The 20,360-nt window shown below is 32.4% G+C and overlaps 4 protein-coding genes across 7 annotated transcripts; 1 reads left to right on the top strand and 3 right to left on the bottom strand.

Annotated features, from left to right (window-relative positions):
* Nucleotides 1-108: 108 nt before the first annotated feature.
* Nucleotides 109-2,768, bottom strand: LOC122527330 (adenosine deaminase 2-A-like). Its single transcript, XM_043651413.1, has 4 exons — nucleotides 2,417-2,768; nucleotides 1,463-2,054; nucleotides 1,011-1,334; nucleotides 109-623 (listed from the first exon to the last, which is right to left on the bottom strand). Exons 1-4 carry the CDS (start codon nucleotides 2,622-2,624, stop codon nucleotides 206-208), a joined length of 1,542 nt encoding a protein of 513 aa, XP_043507348.1. The 5' UTR covers nucleotides 2,625-2,768; the 3' UTR covers nucleotides 109-205.
* Nucleotides 2,769-3,419: 651 nt separating this feature from the next.
* On the bottom strand, nucleotides 3,420-13,970 carry LOC122527337 (abhydrolase domain-containing protein 2). Of its 3 annotated transcripts, none has more exons than XM_043651426.1 (8): nucleotides 13,946-13,970; nucleotides 12,796-12,964; nucleotides 7,911-8,083; nucleotides 6,973-7,140; nucleotides 6,558-6,744; nucleotides 6,235-6,433; nucleotides 5,996-6,146; nucleotides 3,420-5,910 (listed from the first exon to the last, which is right to left on the bottom strand). In XM_043651426.1, the coding sequence occupies exons 2-8, from the start codon at nucleotides 12,948-12,950 to the stop codon at nucleotides 5,741-5,743; spliced, it is 1,203 nt and encodes a 400-aa protein (XP_043507361.1). In that variant the 5' UTR covers nucleotides 12,951-12,964; nucleotides 13,946-13,970; the 3' UTR covers nucleotides 3,420-5,740. The 3 variants fall into 3 exon arrangements, with proteins under 3 accessions (XP_043507361.1, XP_043507368.1, XP_043507378.1); XM_043651433.1 differs by lacking the exon at nucleotides 13,946-13,970 and adding an exon at nucleotides 13,830-13,913; XM_043651443.1 differs by lacking the exons at nucleotides 12,796-12,964; nucleotides 13,946-13,970 and adding an exon at nucleotides 13,830-13,913.
* Nucleotides 13,971-14,091: 121 nt separating this feature from the next.
* LOC122527352 (small lysine-rich protein 1) lies at nucleotides 14,092-14,820 on the top strand. Its single transcript, XM_043651455.1, has one exon. The coding sequence runs from the start codon at nucleotides 14,500-14,502 to the stop codon at nucleotides 14,785-14,787; it is 288 nt and encodes a 95-aa protein (XP_043507390.1). The 5' UTR covers nucleotides 14,092-14,499; the 3' UTR covers nucleotides 14,788-14,820.
* Nucleotides 14,821-14,883: 63 nt separating this feature from the next.
* On the bottom strand, nucleotides 14,884-19,509 carry LOC122527356 (structural maintenance of chromosomes protein 5). 2 transcript variants are annotated; one of them, XM_043651468.1, is made up of 15 exons: nucleotides 19,305-19,509; nucleotides 19,132-19,209; nucleotides 18,721-19,048; nucleotides 18,319-18,657; nucleotides 18,050-18,178; nucleotides 17,779-17,986; nucleotides 17,574-17,705; nucleotides 16,961-17,485; nucleotides 16,756-16,885; nucleotides 16,440-16,686; nucleotides 15,957-16,364; nucleotides 15,645-15,872; nucleotides 15,395-15,574; nucleotides 15,223-15,318; nucleotides 14,884-15,141 (listed from the first exon to the last, which is right to left on the bottom strand). In XM_043651468.1, coding segments are annotated over exons 1-15 (3,180 nt in total). In that variant the 5' UTR covers nucleotides 19,307-19,509; the 3' UTR covers nucleotides 14,884-14,991. The 2 variants fall into 2 exon arrangements, with proteins under 2 accessions (XP_043507403.1, XP_043507410.1); XM_043651475.1 differs by having other exon boundaries at nucleotides 19,132-19,509.
* Nucleotides 19,510-20,360: the final 851 nt, after the last annotated feature.

Raw genomic sequence — 20,360 nt, 5'->3', positions numbered from 1 at the left:
AAAAAAAAAAAAAAAAAGAAGAACGTGAATGGAACGCATATCCGACGATAATTACGAGCTGTTAACACAAATCAAAGAATTGTATGAATTAACAATAAAAGACAGTGCTGTTTTTATTGCAAATTTTATTAAAAGATAAAGTCATGATCCTTTATTTGTAATATAAAAGGGTATGTCTTTTATTTGATTGTTCGTAAATAGTCAATCAAGTAGTCGTCGTTCTTTGTCTATTCAGTTGTGAATTGTCGTATGCTATGTCCTTAACAAAAGTGTGCCATTTTCTTTCCCAAATGTCCAGTGCTTTCTGTGTCTCAGAGTTATTCAAAGTGCTGTAAGAAAGCGAGTTCCAAGCCAATTGTTTGAGACTTCTGAGATCAGCATGTACCGACATCAGTGCCATGAAGGCTTCGTAGAAATCATAGCTGAGAGCTCTCGCACCCCATAATCCAGGGTCGTCGTTGGATACAACCACTGGATACCCTTCAGAGAACAATGGCCTGGCAGCGTGATTTCGGAGATCATCGACAAGTCTTAGAACTTGATTGGAGATTGGATTTACTTCGATAGCGATATCCATTTTTTTGGCGAGTTCCAGAAGAAAGGGATGAGAGGGCAGCGCGTATCTAGATACAAATTTGTATAGTTATACTATTGTTAATGTTTGAAAAGTTTACTTCTTACACTCGTGTCTCTTTTTTTTTTTTTGTTCAGATCTACAATCTGAATAATGTGATAAGATAAGTAAAGAATAAGTGATGAAATCTGATGCTTATCTATCTATTGGAATATTTTTATCTATTTCTGATAGGCTTCCAAGTTATATCTCAAGATGAACAGTCCTTATCGATTTAATTAGTACTTGATCAATTTTTAGAAATATTCTAAACTACTTATTCTAAACTATAGGAAACTATTTACTCTATGAAAAGATCACTATGCATATCTACGTTTAAAAGCCAGAACGTCTAATTATTTTGTCAGTTTACTCGTAGTTAATTATTTGTTCTTACCCATGGCCAATACGTTTGGTATTTAATAAAATAGCATCGACAAGATTTTCGTCGGTGGAAGTGCCCAACCAATTCGTCTCGCCTGCATGAAAAAAGAAATTAATATTGCGTTCTCCAATATTTTTTAATAAATCCGCGAAATACTCGAGTGTGCGTCCCAAATCTTCTTGTCCAACCAGATCGAAACCAGCCATAAAATTAGGATACAACGTTTTTAATCTCTTCATGGTTTTGATATAATATTCCGCTTCTTTGCGACCGGCAGCTCGCGTTGGAGCGTAGATTACTCTGACTCCTATGAAGTCTGGATGTTTTTCCTTGAACCTGTAAGTAATAAAATAATTTATTGCCGTGGTCGACCAGTATGACATTAAAGAGCAAGCGTGACGCACGAAGAGTTTAAAAAAAAAAAAACTTAAGATGCAAAGAAGGAGAGCAAAGGAGAGAAATACCTTTGAGTAAGACTTTGATAGATATCGACCAAATCTTCTGGCTTATACTTGGTACCATCGAAATCGTACAGAGTTGGCAAGGTGGTTCGAAGCTCGAGATACATTACATTATCTTCGTATAATTCTTCCAAACCTCGGAGAAAATGATCCTCGTAAATAGGCTTATACGTGAGCAAGGGAGTAATGAATGAGAATATGTTCACGAACTTGTCCCATGCTTTGTTAACGTCTACATAAGCAGACGCTGGATCGTCACACTCCATCGACATCCTCTGTCTGATCATTTTGTTCACTTTCTCGGCTCGTTCAGGATCCTCGCGTACCTTCTTCAGTAATTCCCAGCTGCACGATTTGTCAGGTACTCGGAAAAAATGCAAATTAATAACACCTTTGTCGATGCAGACATATAAATTGTCACGGAACGTGATGTTATGATACAAGTAATTGCCGCTAACAAGAGCCGTGTCATGAACATGAAGCACCGCTCCTTTGGGCATACGGCGGAGCAAATGGAAGACCTTCGATCTCTCGATATCCTCTTTCACGGCGAGAAAGTTTCGTGCAGGAGCATATCGACTGAGATTTTTGAAACCTGAGAACATTGATTGGAATCTTCAATACTACGGAGATAGACATAGGAAAGTAACATGGTAAGAAACAACGTTGTTTAATCCATGTTACTTCGCAACGAAAGTGGGAAATAAGAAATAAAGAAAAATGGACCGAGGAACAATTTCCATTGTCCGTGATAGATAATTCTTTTGTCGATTGGCTCATGAACATGAAGCACAGATGAATAACAAGATTACAATATTGCTCATTTGTAAATCAAACGAGGCAAAGATAAACGGAACAAGATATTAAACAGGTTTCTGAGCTTTATGCCATCTCGCATGATCTCAATCGACTGTGCGAATGTTTCGAGACATTATGAGTTTTAAACAGCAAACAAACCAGCGTTCAATTCTTCTTTCTTTACTTTCATTAAGACTTTGTTGGCGGCCCTTTCAATGTCGTTCAGAGTCAGATTGGCGCCTATCATCAGCCGTTGCTCGTACTCCAATATTTCGTTTCGAAGGATCGTGTAATTGGCACGCGGAAAGGCGACATTCACGGTCGCGCAGGTGAGCAACACCATGAATGAAAAAATAAATTCCTTCATAATCGGTGATCTATATCCGGCAAATGCTGTCTACGTTCGATGTTGCACGTGAAGGCTGGACTTGACGATCCGATCACCTCGACTGTTTGCACTCTACTAACTAATCATTTCTACCAAGACGGTTCCTACCATCGATAATAGCTGCCAACAGATGGGTTGAATACTGGATGCTTGTTCAGTTATCAACGTTTCAATTAAACTGTCTCGGTCATTTTCGTTTATTCTTTTTTTTTTTATTTTACATTTGACTTGAACGGGCTTGCTGAATGTCAAACGAATGTTTTGTTTGTTTTCTCGCTTTTCTTAAGTTGATTGCTGCATAAATTGTAATATTTCAATTTATAATCCAAAGAGACTCGAGATAATCGTGAGATTTAATTTTTTCTCTTTCTCCTTAAATATTTCTCGAGATTACAATTTCATGATCAGACGAAAAGTTGGAGAATTATTTTGAACGCGACGGGACCAGGACAATATATATTTTGTATATATTGTTTCGCTGTAATGATAAAATAAAAAATATACTTATTATTCCATTAATAATCATTAAATTAGGCGCGAAACGATAACATCATTATTCGAACTAGATTGTTATTTCTTTCATTGTAAATATTTTGAGAAAAGACTTGTTGAAATGTTGACCAATGTACGTGTATATGCAATGTATCTAAGTACATTAGATATTCCTCATTTGATATCAGATTATTCACGTATCAATGATAAATTCAATTTCTCACAATCCATTGGTTTCGAAGTTACATATAAAATAGTAACATGAGGTTTCGACAATGCAAATTATTCGAAGAAAAGATTTATTTTCAGTGCAGACAACACTTCTTTCGTTACAAACTACCTACAACCAATAAATTGGAAGTGCTTCACTCGCCAGCCAGAAAATACAAAATGCTCGCGAAACCATTTAACTTCATTCACTTAAGATTTCTTCTCTCATTACTTCACTAATATGAGTACAATACATTAAGTAATAAATATATTTCCATGAAGATTCACACTAAAAATTATTGGAACCAGTAGGCTGAATAGGTTGACAAAAACTCATTATCTTGAATTTTTCGTAACCTATGTCGGCTAAAAATAGAAACTCATTATCTTGAATTTTTGGCAACCTATGATAATAATGAAAATAATTTAAGGCACTCTCTGCACCTTATCTTTACATAAATATTCATTATCAATTAATACTCACACTTTTAAATGTACTGTACGTAATACTTTAGATCTAACCTTTAATTATAAAACGTTGTTAAATTAGTTTGCTATTTGATAGTATGCTAATAAGTATATCTTTTATTAAATAAAATTGTGTAAATATTACGAAATCAATTTGCGCGTATGTTCAAATCACTTTTATAACTCTTTGCAACAATCTGTTTAATTTCGTTGGCTCGTTAAATCTAGTATGTTATCAGTAAAACTACGACACATATAAATCTTTGTAGTTTTATTGGTACTAATATATACAATGTTGAATATATTATCATGAATCCAAAATATATCGATAATAGCAAAACGATCATTATTAGAAATCTAACTATTAATTGCACCCATATTTAACTTCTAGCTAGAAATAAATAACTTAAAATCGAAAACTATAATCAAAATATTTAAGTAATTATATATCTAAGTTGCTCGTTACACAAACGTGCATCAGAAACATTATTGTCTTGGACTGTTTTATGAAAATGCTCATAGATGATCGTAAATGATATACGTAGAAAATTACAGTATAGTAAATTGTTTCAGACCGATACTTCGATGGTTTATCTTAGTATTATTAACGTTTAAGTTTGTGGAGAATCTTACAATTGGACCGATATTTTTGTATCTTTTTACAAATGTAAATTCGAAATTTTTACATAAACTAGTTTAGTCATCGATCATATAAATGTAACATAATTTGATTTATTACTACTTCACAAAAAAAGGCAGAAAAATATTCATATTCAGTAAAACAATGTTTTCCTTTTGTATTTAAATGCAATTCACAGTCTAATTAATTTTATTAGCAAAAAAAATCTAATCTTATAACCAAATAACTTTCTTAAGTAATATAGTTTTAGAAAAAATATATTCTTTAATGTATGTGTTTGTGTTGATGAAATTTACTTATGCCATCTATGTAATGAGTTACATATAAATTAATATCTGTTCCACATCATTGAAAGAGGATATGTAAACGTAATGTTTCTGGATCAAACGAATTCCATAGCCTTTGTATTTCTTTTATTATTTTTACGTCAAATTCCTTCATGTGTTATTTCAATCATTGAGCTCACTCCGCTCCATACAATTATTACTTTTAACATTCCAATAATTTATCTTTTTTATTTTTGTTACTATTAATGATATAAAAGAACGTCTTTAATTCTCAAAACAAAATATTTTCTTTCTGTACCATTGATAAAAATAGAAATATCTCAGATGTGTGTTATATGAAACACCCTGTAATTTATTAATTCCGTTATTCAGAGGACAGAATTGTCTTCATTATGCATATTTTAAAAATGACGTGCTCAGTATCTTTGATAAAATTTTCAACTTTTCAAAATTTACAAATAAGTCATTTCATCCATTTTTTTCAAAAATTTAAATCGAGCTATAAGCGAGAAATTGCTATTTTCAATTAATACCAACTTTCTTTTTTAATCATTCTAATGTGATTCAATCGTCTCTAATGACGTTTTTTTATCAAACCGGCTTATCAAAGATCCCTGAGTATAAAGCGTTAATAATCAGACTATCGAAGAAATATAAATTACTGAAACATTGTGCTACTGTTTTAGAAATTTTCTTATTGATTCCTTTAAATTATCGAAACTACGAACATTTTTTTAAGACAACTATAAGAAATATAATATACGGTTTAAACTCAATTCGCTTAATCGAATTGGCAATTATAGTGAACAGGATCCCAAGAATCTTGAAATCGTGTGCACTTGATATCATCACGCTTTACGTGTAGCCATTATAATGCCTTGAGACACTAATGAAATTCGAATTTAAAATCTCTAAAGATTGTAAATATGAGTTGTGTCCGCTTGACGGCTAAAAATGCGTTACTCACGAAGTAATGATGACAGCGAAATTAAATTACGTTAAGAGGTTTTCAATGACTTATCCGCTTGTGCTAACGTGAGAGATCCTACGAGAGAGACCAATGTACGATCTAGCCATGTTATAGGGTTCGGGTAGAGAAGACCACCTTCGTAAAATCCCAAATGCCCGCCGTGAGCCAGTTCTACGTACAAAGTCTGTGGATGAGTTCCTGAAACAGATTGTAGATAAAATTTTAATGTCTTACAAGAATATATTTATAGCTGTAGCATATATACTTATAAGCATAAACATACTGGCATGTTCCTTGATAGGTTCCAGTAACATCTCAGGTACAATAGGATCGTCTAACGCGTTAATAAATACCATAGGTGTCTTGATATTATCTAAATAGAAGAGAGAGCTACTCCATTTGTACAATTCCTTCACGGATCTAAAGTTGTGCACCTGTATAACAACTTATATACTTAAGTACAAGTTATTCAAATTTAATAGAATTTATACTATGTTGGGAAATAATCTTTTGCAATCTTACCTTTCTAGTGTATGCTTCATCAAGTTCCGGTAATGTTGCAGCAGATATGATATCCCATTCGTTTAAATTACACCTTTGTTTGACTTCCTCGGATAACAAGATATTTTTATGTTTAATTATAATATTCTTCACCGATTCTGTCATTATGTACAAGTAGAAACGTCGAAAATTTTGCCAGTTAAGTAGGAACTTTGTACCTCTGTACATAAATTAAATATATGTAGAAAACAGGAACGAGATAAAATCACGGATAAAATCACTTTTGCAGAGAGTATTTTTTTAATAAAAAAAAACTTACTGACGAAAAAATTACAGATACTCACTCGATAGCATTGTATCCTTGGCAAATAGATATGCCACCGATTATACTCGATAATTTATTCGATCCTCGTTCTCCTAAGTACTTAGTCACAAGATTGCCACCCAAGCTGAAGCCAATGCAAATTATTTTCGTATTCGGATGCTTTTCCATCAAACTTTGTAGCATCATGTGATAATCGTCGGTATGTCCTGTAATGTTCAGATCGAGAAAAATGTCAATCAATCAATTATTAATAATTAACATTGTCTTGACTAAACAAGATCCTTGGGATTTTTATAAAAAAACATTCAAAGCTTTGCTAAAAGTAAAGAACATAAAAGTAATTTCGATATTGCAGTAATACAATATAAATCATTCTTTCCTGCTCCAATATTTCCATCGATGAGCTCATCGATCAAGCATCAAATCACACGTACCGTAAGTGAAAATTCGAGGTGCAGTGATCTTAACACTAGAAAGAACGCCAACGTGATTAAGTACAGCACACCGGTATCCATGGCATTGGGCAAAGTGTACGAAAGTTCTGATATAAACACTTTCAGAACTGTTACAAATCCCAGGGCAGATGGCAATTGTTACATCATCTGTAACGAAATAAAATATAAAGTATTATGTCGATTAATATACATATGTATCTCGTATCCTCGCAGTAAATTAATATTTTCCTCCATTCGTATGCAAGCTAAACAAATTCTCCAAATATTTTAATGAATCATTAACCTGTCGATATTGTTATACTAATGTATATATGTGTGTGTTCAATATAGGAGAAGCTCGATATAGTATATTCTAAATTACTTAAATGTTGTTCATACAACATAATATATTGTATCTAATATCCATATCTATCTAATATCCATATCAAATTTGCCTTATTCGTCTCTCTTATCTTCATTCCAAGAAATTACAAATTTATCAGTTATAACACTCGTGAAAATGATGGAAACTATTTTATCTGGAAACTAGTGCGTACGATGTGTTCAAGGTTTCATTAATGTTCAATTAATAGACGGTAGAACGAAATGATTCACACTCCTCGAAAATCGTTATTGATTTGCGGACTATCATTCGTTCCAGTCGTGGCGCGCTCAATCTTTAATCTTTATTGAATTTTATAAGCAGCATGAGTAAGACACGTAAATTATCAAACAAGCCGAAGCCGAAGTCACGCTGGTTATAGCACTGGGATTTTCCAATCGTTACTATTAAAGTGCGACTCGAGCATTAAAGAAAATAATCGAACACTGCCCTACGTGACCCTAAACATTCGTATTTCGTTTTGAAACGAAAGAAATGCAAAGATACAAGTAACTTCAAAACAAATCTCTCGATATGCTCAATGAAACAAACAGACCTTCGTAATCGTTAGTTAATGGTTGATAAAGATCGTAGGTGAGAGTGGTCTCATCGGGAAGTGCGATGTACACTCGTTCTCCAATCGGCCAAGGACAACGGACGCGCCCAATAATACTGTGAAGGATGGTCTGTACGTGGCCACTGAAACCCCATAATCTTGTCGGTTTGTACCTGAAATGCATAAACGAACATAATGTCACAATTTGCTCATTTCGGCACATCACAAATTTCGGCGAGTCTCGCAGTTTCACCTGGTTCGAAAGCAAGCAAATTACGCAAGATTCATTTTCAATTTTCCAACACAATTTACATCTCAAAGGTACTCTCGGAATAAACTAGAAGTTCACAAGCAACTGAGTTGGCACATGATTTACATTTTATAGCAACATGCATATATATTTTCGATGAAATTAGAAAGGATAGAGAGAGAGAGAGAGATTTTTCTCATTATATTATATAACATTCTTTGATACTCTGTTTATCAGTTTCTACTTCCTCCTATTTCCTGTCTATCGTAAATAGATTGAAGATGTTTGTGCGTTTATGAAAAATTTAAAGAATTTATAGAGTGTAGGAAAACATGAGGCAATGTAACATAAGTAGAAAAATTAAAACAGAAGACACGTTGTAACATTAGTAGAAAAATTAAAATAGAAGACAAACTCGGGAAAACCGCCGGTCATCGTGAAAAAAGATTGGATACAGGTCACGGTGGTAATTCGAAAGCAGTCATAAACTATTTTAAGGATAAGCATATGCCGTGTAAAATTTCTTCCATTCGTTGTAACATCTCCGGCCCGTGTAGTTCAATTTCTTTTTTTCTTTCGACTTGTTGATCTAGTTTTAAAATGGATAGTTCGTGTTTAATTCATTGTGCCAGAGAACAACCGTACAACTCCCCGTGAAAGTGTGTTTCTTCTTTCTTCTTGCGAGTCTGCGCAATTTTTGCTGGAAGTAAAAGCGAAATTGAACGATTGAAATGGCAGGGGAATCATTCAACTTCTTTCGTTGCAACGTACATACAAAAAGTTGCTAGTGGATCAGTGGAGCATATGCGAAGCCGTAAAAATTACTGGCATTAAACAGTCAGTACTCGTAGAAAATATAATCTGCCCCGTTAATGGCACGACGAGAGAAATCGCTTTTTCTCGTGGAAATATTTCTTTTGGGGCACCTCGTAGCTTAGTCCAAAATGTTTTTTTTTGTGATATGAAACTATGTATGTCGAGAAGAGTGACTGTTTCAAAAACATCATTTGTGAATTTATGGGCTAAAACAGATCAGATGTAAATTTTATTACGATTTTTAGCAATGTCACTTCTTTTTTTCTTTTTTGGACGCTTAATTGTACAAACTTATTTGTACGCAAAAAAGAATTTAGCAAGTTGGAGATTCCTATCTGATTACACTCGCCTTCCTAATCTATGAACTAAGCATTCTTCAGTGCATAAGTATGTTACAAGCTCGTATTCCTAGTATGGGATATATATGTATCATATTTGTATGGTCATCAATTAAACATTGAAGTTTACGTGATTCAACGTGAGAAAAATATAAGACATCTTTTAAAATTATATTACTAAAAAGTTTCAGGATTCTTTCTCTTTCTTTCATTGCAATATACATAAAAAAAATTGCTTGCGACGTCATGTCAGTTTGATTAAATAATTTTTTTCAAGCTGGAATTCAAGGCACTGACTACATACAGCTGCATCGATACATGTTAAAATGTAGTTTTAAATTATCTACTATTCCATATTCAATAACAACAAGGTAGTAAACTCAAAAGTATACAATATGCTTATAAGATAATCACTCTGGTAAAATACAGAACGATGGAAAATTGTTCTAAGTTTCAAACTGTCGAGATTTTCCATTGCGTGCCGAGGCATAAATGAAATTTAGAATGTCACGCAATAAAGTGAAATTTCTTGTCGCGTACCGATCGGTCTAAAGAAGAAAAAAAAAGGTGACATCCTTTTTCTAGAATCTTTCCAATCAATATGCATTCGTCAAATACTTCAAGTTTCCAATGATACGCACAGAATTATACATTTATTATAATTTAATTGTACAGTTTCTTTGATTTTATTTACATGACAAGTTGTCGTTTACAGTGGCAAGGAATTTTAATGATTCACGTGGATCCAATTAGTAAGGGGGGGGTTAATTAAATTTTTAATTAGAAGCTTAAGAATCAATATTGGAAGGAATTACACGTTTCTCGTGACTCTTCCTCTGTTTGTTACTCATACGTAAAGAAAATTATGCACATTTTCTTTGCACTTGCTTGCACGCAATCATGGCCAGTGAATAATCGATCAAAGACAGACCTTAAGCTTGTTTTTTCACTTTTTCATGTGCTACGATAACGATTCCGTGCAGCAAAATCAGACGATAAAAATTGATGGTATTCGTATTTCGGGGGAAAAAACGTCACGTAAACGGAACGTTTATCTATTCGCAGACGTTTCTCTTTAATCCAAGTACGATTTAGGTAACTTTTGAGCGTGTTGTGGGAAAAAGGACGTTCGTTCGTGAGAAATGAGGCGATTTCGAGATTGTTCGAAGGCGGCAGTTCGTCGCTATTTAGCACTCCCTGGTCTATGACCGACTCGGAATCCCAATAAACTTAGGAAATATCTGGCAAATGTTTAGGAAAATGTTATAATGAAAAGAGGCTAGTTTTGTAATGGAGTGGGGAATTTTTGCACTTGTCACAGAACCTTCGAATCGAGAAGATTGCGAGTTTCACGGAATCTACTTTCTAGCAATTTCCGACACATTAAATCCGAACAAATTGTTGAACGACTATAGTTGAAAATTCAGCATGTGCGACTTGGTTTCGCAGGAAAAGAAAAAGACCGAAGTAATTGCCAATTGGAAAGTAATTCGTTCATTGGAACGACTTTCGATTGTCACGTGAATTAATAACTTTGCTATTGAAGATGACACTATAATGAACGTGTACCATTGCGAAAAGGGAAATAGAAGCGAAAGGCAACGAGATTTCTAGGAAACACGACAGTGCAGGAAGTGTCTTTCTGGGGAAGTGTGCCGGTTGAATAGCTGGTTATTAGTTAATATCGATTTTCTGATCGAAAGCATCGCGTTCGTATTCGACATTTGCATTTGCAAAAATATGAAATCAATGCAGCCTTTCGGCGAATATCAGTCGCGTCGGCACGAGGTTTTGCTTTCGCCGTATTTCGTGCGACGTTGCAATCAGTGAGTCAAATTTTTCGTGGAAAAATTGTACAAAATAAATCTTCCAATGTACACAACAATACGATTCTATTAACAACAAGAAAAGAACAGATGAATTACTCCCTTTTTTTTCAGCTCTTTGAACTCGACTGTTTCAATTATCTCCTCTTCGTTGCTTCGTAATCTTCCTTCACAATAATTATGCTCGAGAAGAGCGTTTTAATGAAATAAACGCTCAAGAATTCACAATTCGATTTTCATTTCAGAATTCGAACGCATAAACCTTGATACAATGATAATTCATCGAACATTCGACTTGCTCTGTGTCCACTTCGATGAATCATTCCTTTTGCAAGAAAAAAAGAACTGTTTTCATATTTCCAATGAACTCATGCTTAGACATCGTGCAAATGACGTCGTTCGATCTGCCTCCGTTACTTATTGTTAGTTCAGAATTTCGATATGAATTGTATTACAATTATTTTCTTTAAAGGCATAACTATTTCGTTCCATTCTTTTCTTCTGTATTACTTCGATAATTTGTATTAACAAAATGAGCGTTCGAAAATAAATTCTTGACGTGACACGTGTGACATTAGTTACAATCATCTTCCAATAAACATGATGAAGGCCTGAACTCATTATTCAGCGAGGTCACAACCAAAATCAGAAGACATTATGCAATGGACTCAAAATGGAAGACCAATGTTAATGATTATGTTGTCTGCATCACTCAATTTCTCTGAATTCTAGATTATATTCTTTCAATTCTATCTTTATCTACTTTATCTGTTCCGAAAATTTCGTTCAAAATTTCAACGCAAATTTATTCGCAGGCCAGAGGTGGTGACTCATAAGTGGTCGATAAGGTGAAATAATTTATCAGGTGGATATCAAGGTAATCTTAAACTGAGTATCAGAAACGTGTATGACTAATTAAGTATTTTATTAAGAATTGTTTTCAAAATGCATATTATTTTGAGTTAATTAAAACAGATCTGAAGATGTCAATTACCACGCTTATTCCTTCGTATCCTTTTTGAATAAGAATGTATCTTGTATTAGGAGTTGTATTTGACAGCGTAATGTTACTACGAGATTTGTTTGTGTAAGCATTTCTCGCAGATATCCGTTCGAAATAAAATGATTTTTGCAAATTACATGAGGAACTGTGTACTGATTTACTATTTAAATGTATTGTGTAGACATTGACAGAGGAGCGGTGACGACCGTAGTAGAACGGGCTGATCATTAGATTTTCTATAACGAGTATTGGGTGACGTAATTAGGTAGATTGAGAGGGTCATTGTCTATTAGTGAAAACTAGATCACACCCATGCTGAGCAATCAAAATAAAATCTTCAATCATTCGATCGTATTTTGTAGCTTTCGCGAATTTCTTTTCCTAATGATCGATGAATTCTTCTTGCGGTATCTTATCAGGAATTTGTCAGACATGGTCGGACCATTCTGTAAAACATGCACGTGTAGTTACATCAGGTATCCAGATATCTTATCGTGTGCACGTAAGAAAAATATCCGGCATATCGAACCAAACCTAACCTCACTTCCCCCCTCCCCCCCCATGAACAGGATACTACGAGAAACTCGCAGTTTCGCGTGGAAAATCTGCGAGATAATTAATGAAATAAAGAAAATATTATTGGACAACTTACGGTTCTGTGATGACGGGCGCGATTTTAAGAATTGTCGTTAAGAACGACTGATCCTGACAGACAATCAATGGCTTCTGCGATGCACTGTTTACGTTTAATATCCTGAACAGGATGCACAGGATCACAGCGAACACAGCTAATAACGCCGTGGACATGTTTCCTTCTTGCTCTGCTAGTCCACAAAAATTCAATTTTTCCTTTGTTACGGTTCACGCCAATACCGGGGCAGATAGATATCGTACGAAAAGGAACGTTTAGGATGGTTGGTTACTCTCGCACCCAATGATGTATAACGTACGTTAGAGAATTACGAAGGACCTACACCCGCTTGGTTTGACGATGCTCGAAAACGTAGTATGTACTTCGCGGCGAGGACCGTATGCGACTGTATTTCGCGTTTGTTTTACCGGCACTTCTTGACGGTCGATTTGCGCGTGCCTATCAATAGTTAAGTTTGCGGAACCTCCATCTGTCGGTCGAAACTTCGATTTGGATTAAGGGAGACCGAGTCGAGTCAAGTCCAGCCAATAGATCAGAAACATATGGAATTTTCAAATGACTCTGTCGAATTTACACAAGCGGTCAGACAGCCGTATCTCGAATGCCGTGATCGTGAACCATAGCGGAGCTAGTTCGTATTTGTTGCTATTTGAAGTTCCACTATTGTTATGCCACTACTTTTCTCTCTTTTTCTCTTCTCCGTTGCACAGTATGGTCGGTTGCACATAATTTTCTAATTTTCTATAATAATTCTATAAATATTAAAAGAATAGAAATTGTCCGTCTGTCTTAAAGGCCAATTCGCAAAAAAATGTTTATGTAGCAGTAAGATATTTCCTTCTGACTAGAAATAAAACAATTTTATTTTATCTTTACTAATGACATGTATGTATTTATTCTGTCCTGTAACATTTCTACTTTAAAACATTTCAGTAAATAACAAACGTTACCAGAATTACGATGATTGCATTTCGATACTTTTCACACAGTATAAATAACAGAAGACGAATATATCTTGATAAGAATGAACGTACATTATTCTTCTACGGCGAAACAATTATATCTCTACTCTCGAATCGGAGCACGGTCGAATCTATTTCGAGGTTACGAACGATTCGCGAAAATAGTTACGAAATAACGTGTTACTGACCCGTTGTATTATTTGAGGACTCTATGGAAATACATATATACTTGGACTACGGATAAGGTCAAGGTCATTCGATCTACTTGCTGGATCGATAACTAATCGATACGATTAGTCGAAACGATTTTGTATCGATATTCAAAAATGCGATTATTGGCAGTTCTAAAAATCGCGTCGTGCATGGTGGTTGATTTTAAGCAGTTTCGTTCTTTAAATGTACAAAATATATTTAAAATAAGGAAAAACGTAAATTCATCATGCAATTTGTTTAACTATTTATAAGTATCTTTCACATATGAGATGTTTTTGATAAAACAACGAATGATTCTATACATACGCATGTAGTTACAGAAGAGTTAAAATCACAAGTGTATATCATAGCAACCATTATTGAAATAATCACGTACCTAGTAACGATTTACATATAATGTGATATAAGAGCTGGACAATATCTTTTTTGTCTAGACGCCTAATAAGTAACGTGGAATATTATGTTTTTGTAATCTGAATTGTTTTCTTGTGAAACTATTTGTATTTGTGTTATTTAACTAAAGAATAAAATGCGAGGAAAAGGTAAAAAGAAAATAGCCAAAAATAATGGCAAGAATGGGAAGAAAACTAGTAAAAATGGTAAAAATGGCAAGAATAACAATGGTAATAAAAGTAAGGGATCAAAGAGATCAAAAAAGAGCGGAGGAAGAGCAAAATTTACTATGGATATCTTCAATGAAGAGGTCATGGAAAATGCTTATTATACCTGTCATAATATCATGGATGTATTGAAGTGCAGAGGATTTCCCTGGCCTGAAGCTCAGAAGAAGAAAAAGAAGAAGAAGGGAAAAAAGTGAATAATAACCTAAAACGATCAAATTTTTGTAACAAGGTATCAATCAAAAATATGTATATTTTCATACAATTATTTAAATCTTAAATATCGTGGAAAAATATATAAACATAATACTTTATGTAATTATATCTATATAGCATATCTAATAGGATATATATATATATCCTATTGTATAGCATTTAGATACAATGAGACATCCTAATAGCTAATCATCATCTTCACGCTCCTTTTCCAGTTCCTTAACAACAAACTTACAGTATTCTTCTGTATCAAAATCTGTATAATTAATCATGAATGGTCCATTGAACACACAATGGACCGTCACTGTCTCTGAATATTGCAAATCAGGCAGTAGCTAAATAAAAATAAATTTGATATCGTTAATTGAGCAGTTATTTTATATTTTAATTTGGTTAATATGGTTAATATGGGCTACCTTTGGTGTGAGTAAAAAATATTGAGAACTATTTGGTCTTCCAGTCATTTTTACAAGCAAATTAAATACTCTTCTTTCATTCACAGTGTCCATACCCTGTGATAAAAATCAACTGTTAGGATTATTGTATAAAATTTGTAAATGATTATTGTATAAAATTTAATAAAAATACCTGATTAATTTCATCCACACAGCGAAAAGGTACCCTTGATAATTCTTGAAGCGCAATCATATAAATGGCAGTAGTTACAGCTCTTTCTCCACCACTTTGATGATATCTTGTCAACTCTTGTAACTGGTCGGTATCTCTGAATTTTACTCTAATTTTTAGGCCATATTGATGAAATTCCATCTATAAGCATTAAACTTTTTAAAAGATCTTAAATAACGAGTATATCATCTAATTTTATTTAATAACTTACATGGTTTTCCGGTTTTGCCAATATAACTTCGCCGGCACAATCCATTGCCGAGAAATACGTACTGAAATTGGAATTAATTTTTTCAATGGTTTGTAATAAAGGTGTTAACCATTCTTCTCGTAATGATTCTATATCTTGCATAATGCTTTGTAATTCTTGTGTTTTCCTTTGAATAAAATCTTTTAAATGGTTTATATCTTGTTCTACTTGCTCATATTCTTGTAATACCTGAAATTGATGAAAATGTAGTTGATAATGGATTAATTTCTTATTTGGTAAATATATATTTGACTGTGGTTTTTCAAAACTCACATTTTCACCGTCTACATTATTTCCCATACAAAATATTTTGGCTTGAGCAATGTTCAATTCATTATTAATTTCTTCTATAGTTGGTGGTAATTTGTTAAATATTTTATTTATAGGTGCAAACGCACTGTCTTTGGGACTAATACCATTTGTAGTTTCCAGTGCTTGATTCAATATTCTTTGTACTTCGTTTTTCACGGGCACTAAATTCTGGTGAAGTTGCTTCACTTTGTCTTCTGCATTCTTAAGTTTCTCTCTCAAGTCCTGAGAATCGTATTCTTTCACTCTCAAAGATCGAGTATGTAATTTTAATGCTAATTCGATTTCTTCATTGGCTGTAATGCATTTAAAAGATTCTTCCAGTTCAGCGTTGTATTCTTTATAAATTTTTAGTTGCTTCTCTACAATTATCTGTAAAATTTATACATACATGTTACTGTTTTTTTATAATAAAAAAAAATAATTATTTAGTCTTTAATTAAAGACCTTTATTTCCTTAGTTGAAGATTCCTTTATTTTGTCAATACTGGTTCGTTCATTTTGCAAATCTAAAATCTTTTTCTGTACCATAGATATTCTAGATTTTAAGGCTTGTATTTGTTGGAGATTTTGCTGATGTTTGTTTCTGCTAGCTCTGATTTCATCTAATTCCTTATTTTGTTCATATGCTTGCTCATCAAGTTGTTTAACTTTGTTGATCACCGTATTTCTCCTTTCTTGTAACGCTTTCAATCTAAAAGAATGTTTTAATTATAATTTATTCAATGTATTTCAGCTTTATCAAATAAAAGTATTAACAAACTTTTCTTCAATGTTCAACATCCTTGATCTATCTAACACAATAGATAACATTCCCGTACCCGATACTGGTTGCATTCCGATAGATTTTTCTCCCGTGTACTTAGATTTATTTACCATATATACGTTATTTTCTAAGAAATAAAATTAAGAAATAATAATGCTGAAATAATTGCATTCATTACCAAAGTAATATACAATTTACTTACGACTAAAATAACAACGTATATTGTTAGGTATATGATCAATGTGATCATCAACTTGGCTTTTTCCAATGGGTATGTTATTTAAATTGTACATAGACACTAAATATTTCATAATTGTACTCGGAGCTTCGATCAACGATACTAAATAATGAGTAAAGCCAAATTGTTTAATATGATGCAAAGGAACAATTGGATCCATGGAAACATGTCTCGTAGGATCAGAATGTACAACATTTACTTGTAAATGCTGTTCGTCCCTTAAGTGGTGCAATAGCATATTCATATCTCGTTTATCTTCACAGACGAATGCTATCAAGTCTCGAAATGGAATGATATTTTCTAAATATTTCGCATATGGAACATTTTTTACGTTTATGTTAAGTAATATAGGTTCGTGTACTGTATTAGAAAATTTGTTACGATTTTCTCTTAACCAATGCACTGCTTTATATGTGTCTATGCTTCTCTCCTTTAACAATTGTAATCGTTTTGTTTCAATATTAAGAAGTTGTAGCTCCGTTTCTTGACCTGGAAATTTTAAAAATTTAAAAATTTTATTATATTTAATAGTAATACAAATAAAAAAACATCTGCAGAAATACTGCAAGAAATTTACTTTTAATTTCAAGGTTTAATCGATCTTCTTCTTGTTTCAATCCTGAAGATTGACTTGTCAACATATTAATAATGTTTCTTTTCTTTTCTATATTGGACATTATTTCTTGGCGTTGTTGTATTAAAATTTCCTCTGTAAAATGTAACGCGTTCTGAAAGTTATTATTGTCTTAAAATAATATAAGCATAATCAAAAAGGAACAAACCAGATCCAATATCTTTTAACATCAGTAATAAATCTGTATCGAGTTTGCTTTTTTGTTGTTCTGCAACATCGATGTCGTGATCTCGAGCTTCTTCCATCTGAATTCTCTGCTTGCATGTATTTTCACGATCTCTAATATTACTGTCACAGTCTAGAATATTGTCTATCATTTTTTTAAGTTTCACAGCCTTGAGTTTGACTTTATTGTTCTGAAATGTAAAAAAGTATAAAATATATGTAACTGTTTTGTTTTGTTAAATATATAACCTTACATTATCTGAAACAGAACTTTGAAGCAATTGAATTTTTGATTTCATTTTTTCTATTGCATCATTAATAGGTTTTATTTCTGCTTCTAAAGATGTCACTTTAACTTGTGCAGCTTCTTTTTCTTCTTTTAACTACAAATGTTGATAATTATAAAATGAGTGTATATATAAAGTATATATACATAAAGTAATGATCTAATTACTACAATATGCATTTAAATAACAATCTAACAAACATGCAATTATGCTCTTTTACAACCTTTTATTTTTACCTTAACTAGTTCTTTACGTCTTTGTTCATATAGTATCCATGCTTTCTTTTGTTTTAAGGAAATAATTTTCTTCTTTATTAATTTCTTTTCCTTTATACTACTAACACTTTCCTTTAAACCATTGTATATCTGAGATTTGGATTCTAGTAATTTTTTCTTGCTTTCAATCTGTTTCTCTAAATCTACATAGTCTTCTCTATATTGTATCAAATTTTTGTGATGTTCTAATATGATGGGGTCACAAACTGACTTTTCTGTATTTTCTAATAATTGTTGCGCATTCATTTTTGAAAAATCTTGTACTTTATCTTGTGGCAAAAATTGACAAAGATTATCCACCTGAAGTTTCAAATGAATTAAAAGAAATTCTCATTTAAATTAGTAGTTTTTCTATATGCATACCTGTATGTTCATACTTGTGGTTAGTTCTTGTATTTCTTTAATACCTGTTTGTCTATTATTAAGAAACCATGAAGATTTCCCAATTCTGTTAAATATTCTTCGAATAACAATATCACTTTTGTCTCCATTTTTAAGGTGAATTTCAATCTTTGCCTCTTCCTGTCCTATTTTTATATAATCTGCAATATGAGTAGCTCGACCAATGGTAGTAGGTTTCCCTCCTAATCCAAGCACAATTGCACAAACAATTGTTGATTTACCAGTGCCATTAGGGCCAATAATAACATTTAAATTCCTACCAGGATTTATGCAAACTTTATCATAAGTTCTGTAATAATATAAAAATTATTTACATTTTTGCACAATTAACTTTTTTACAATTACAAAAAAAAGACATTAATCAATACTTACACAAAATTTTCTAAATAAATATAAGTGATTATTCCCTTATTAATATAATTATTACTCATGATGTTTCTTTGCACAATCCTTTAAATAAATGAAATCAATTCATTTAAATTAATATTTAAGTAATCACTATAGAACGTTCTTAATATATTGACATAAAACATAGCAATTATTACATTTAAACAGAATAAAATCATAGAATTTTACTAATTATTTACTTGCACTCTAGATTGCAAGAGGACTTCGATGGTACGTAAACATAACCTATTCAAAACAAATGCAATCTGTTTCGAAAAGTACATGTAGTATATAGCGTTTATAGATTCAACTTGTAGCCATCTAAGTAGTACTTGATTATCGTAATCATTATATAAATTATATAGAAATATGTATATGTATGTAAAAACATACATCATACATTTTATATAGATTTATAGAAATTAAAAATTAAGGATTATAATCAGATTTGTTAAAAAATAAAATTTGTAAAATCATAATAAGCAATTAGACTATTTGTAATCGTAATAATATTGCATATAATAAGGTGTAATAATAATATATTGTATATAATAGAAAATAGCAAAATCAAAATGATAACGCGAACTGTTCTTTTTTCCTGTTCTCCACTGTATGTTTCTTTCTCGAATAAAACAGTTCCTATAGAAGTAAAAACAAAATGTTATATCTGGCAACAACAGTAAGCACGGGAAGTTGATAAAATAACTGATACATAGAAGAATGATACGTTAAATACGTCAAAAGATACGTTCTTAATTGAAAAACTAACGATAGCGTGTACTTAACTTCAGCACGAATTTCCTTACTGTCGTAGTATTTTTTATAAATAATAAATATATCATTGAAACTCATTTTATCGTCAGTACTCGTTTATCGTAATTTAAGTTTCGTAATTAAGTTAAGTATCGTAATTTAAGTAAATGAATATGAAAATTATAATATAGACTGGTCTGCAAAAATATTTAAAGACTCAAATTGTCGATATTTTAAACTACTATAATTTCGTGAAAAAAAAATGTATAATAATCCACTTGGAGTTGTTTTAAAACATGATATTCTGACATTATGGAACAATCGGAGTACTTTTTGTCAAAAAAATTGTAAAAATTCTAATGTCTGAAGAAAAGACTGAAAAATTTTGTTAATGATTAATCTTGAAGATTAAAATTTCCTTTAAAATGATCTTTTAAATTTTGCTGTACAATTTTGCTTTC

This window comes from Frieseomelitta varia, unplaced genomic scaffold, assembly GCF_011392965.1.
Source record: "Frieseomelitta varia isolate USP_RPSP 00005682 unplaced genomic scaffold, Fvar_1.2 scaffold_1024, whole genome shotgun sequence".
Lineage (NCBI taxonomy): Eukaryota > Metazoa > Arthropoda > Insecta > Hymenoptera > Apidae > Frieseomelitta > Frieseomelitta varia.
The sequence above is the reverse complement of the archived record's forward strand: the minus strand, read 5'-3'. Positions and strand labels throughout refer to the sequence as shown.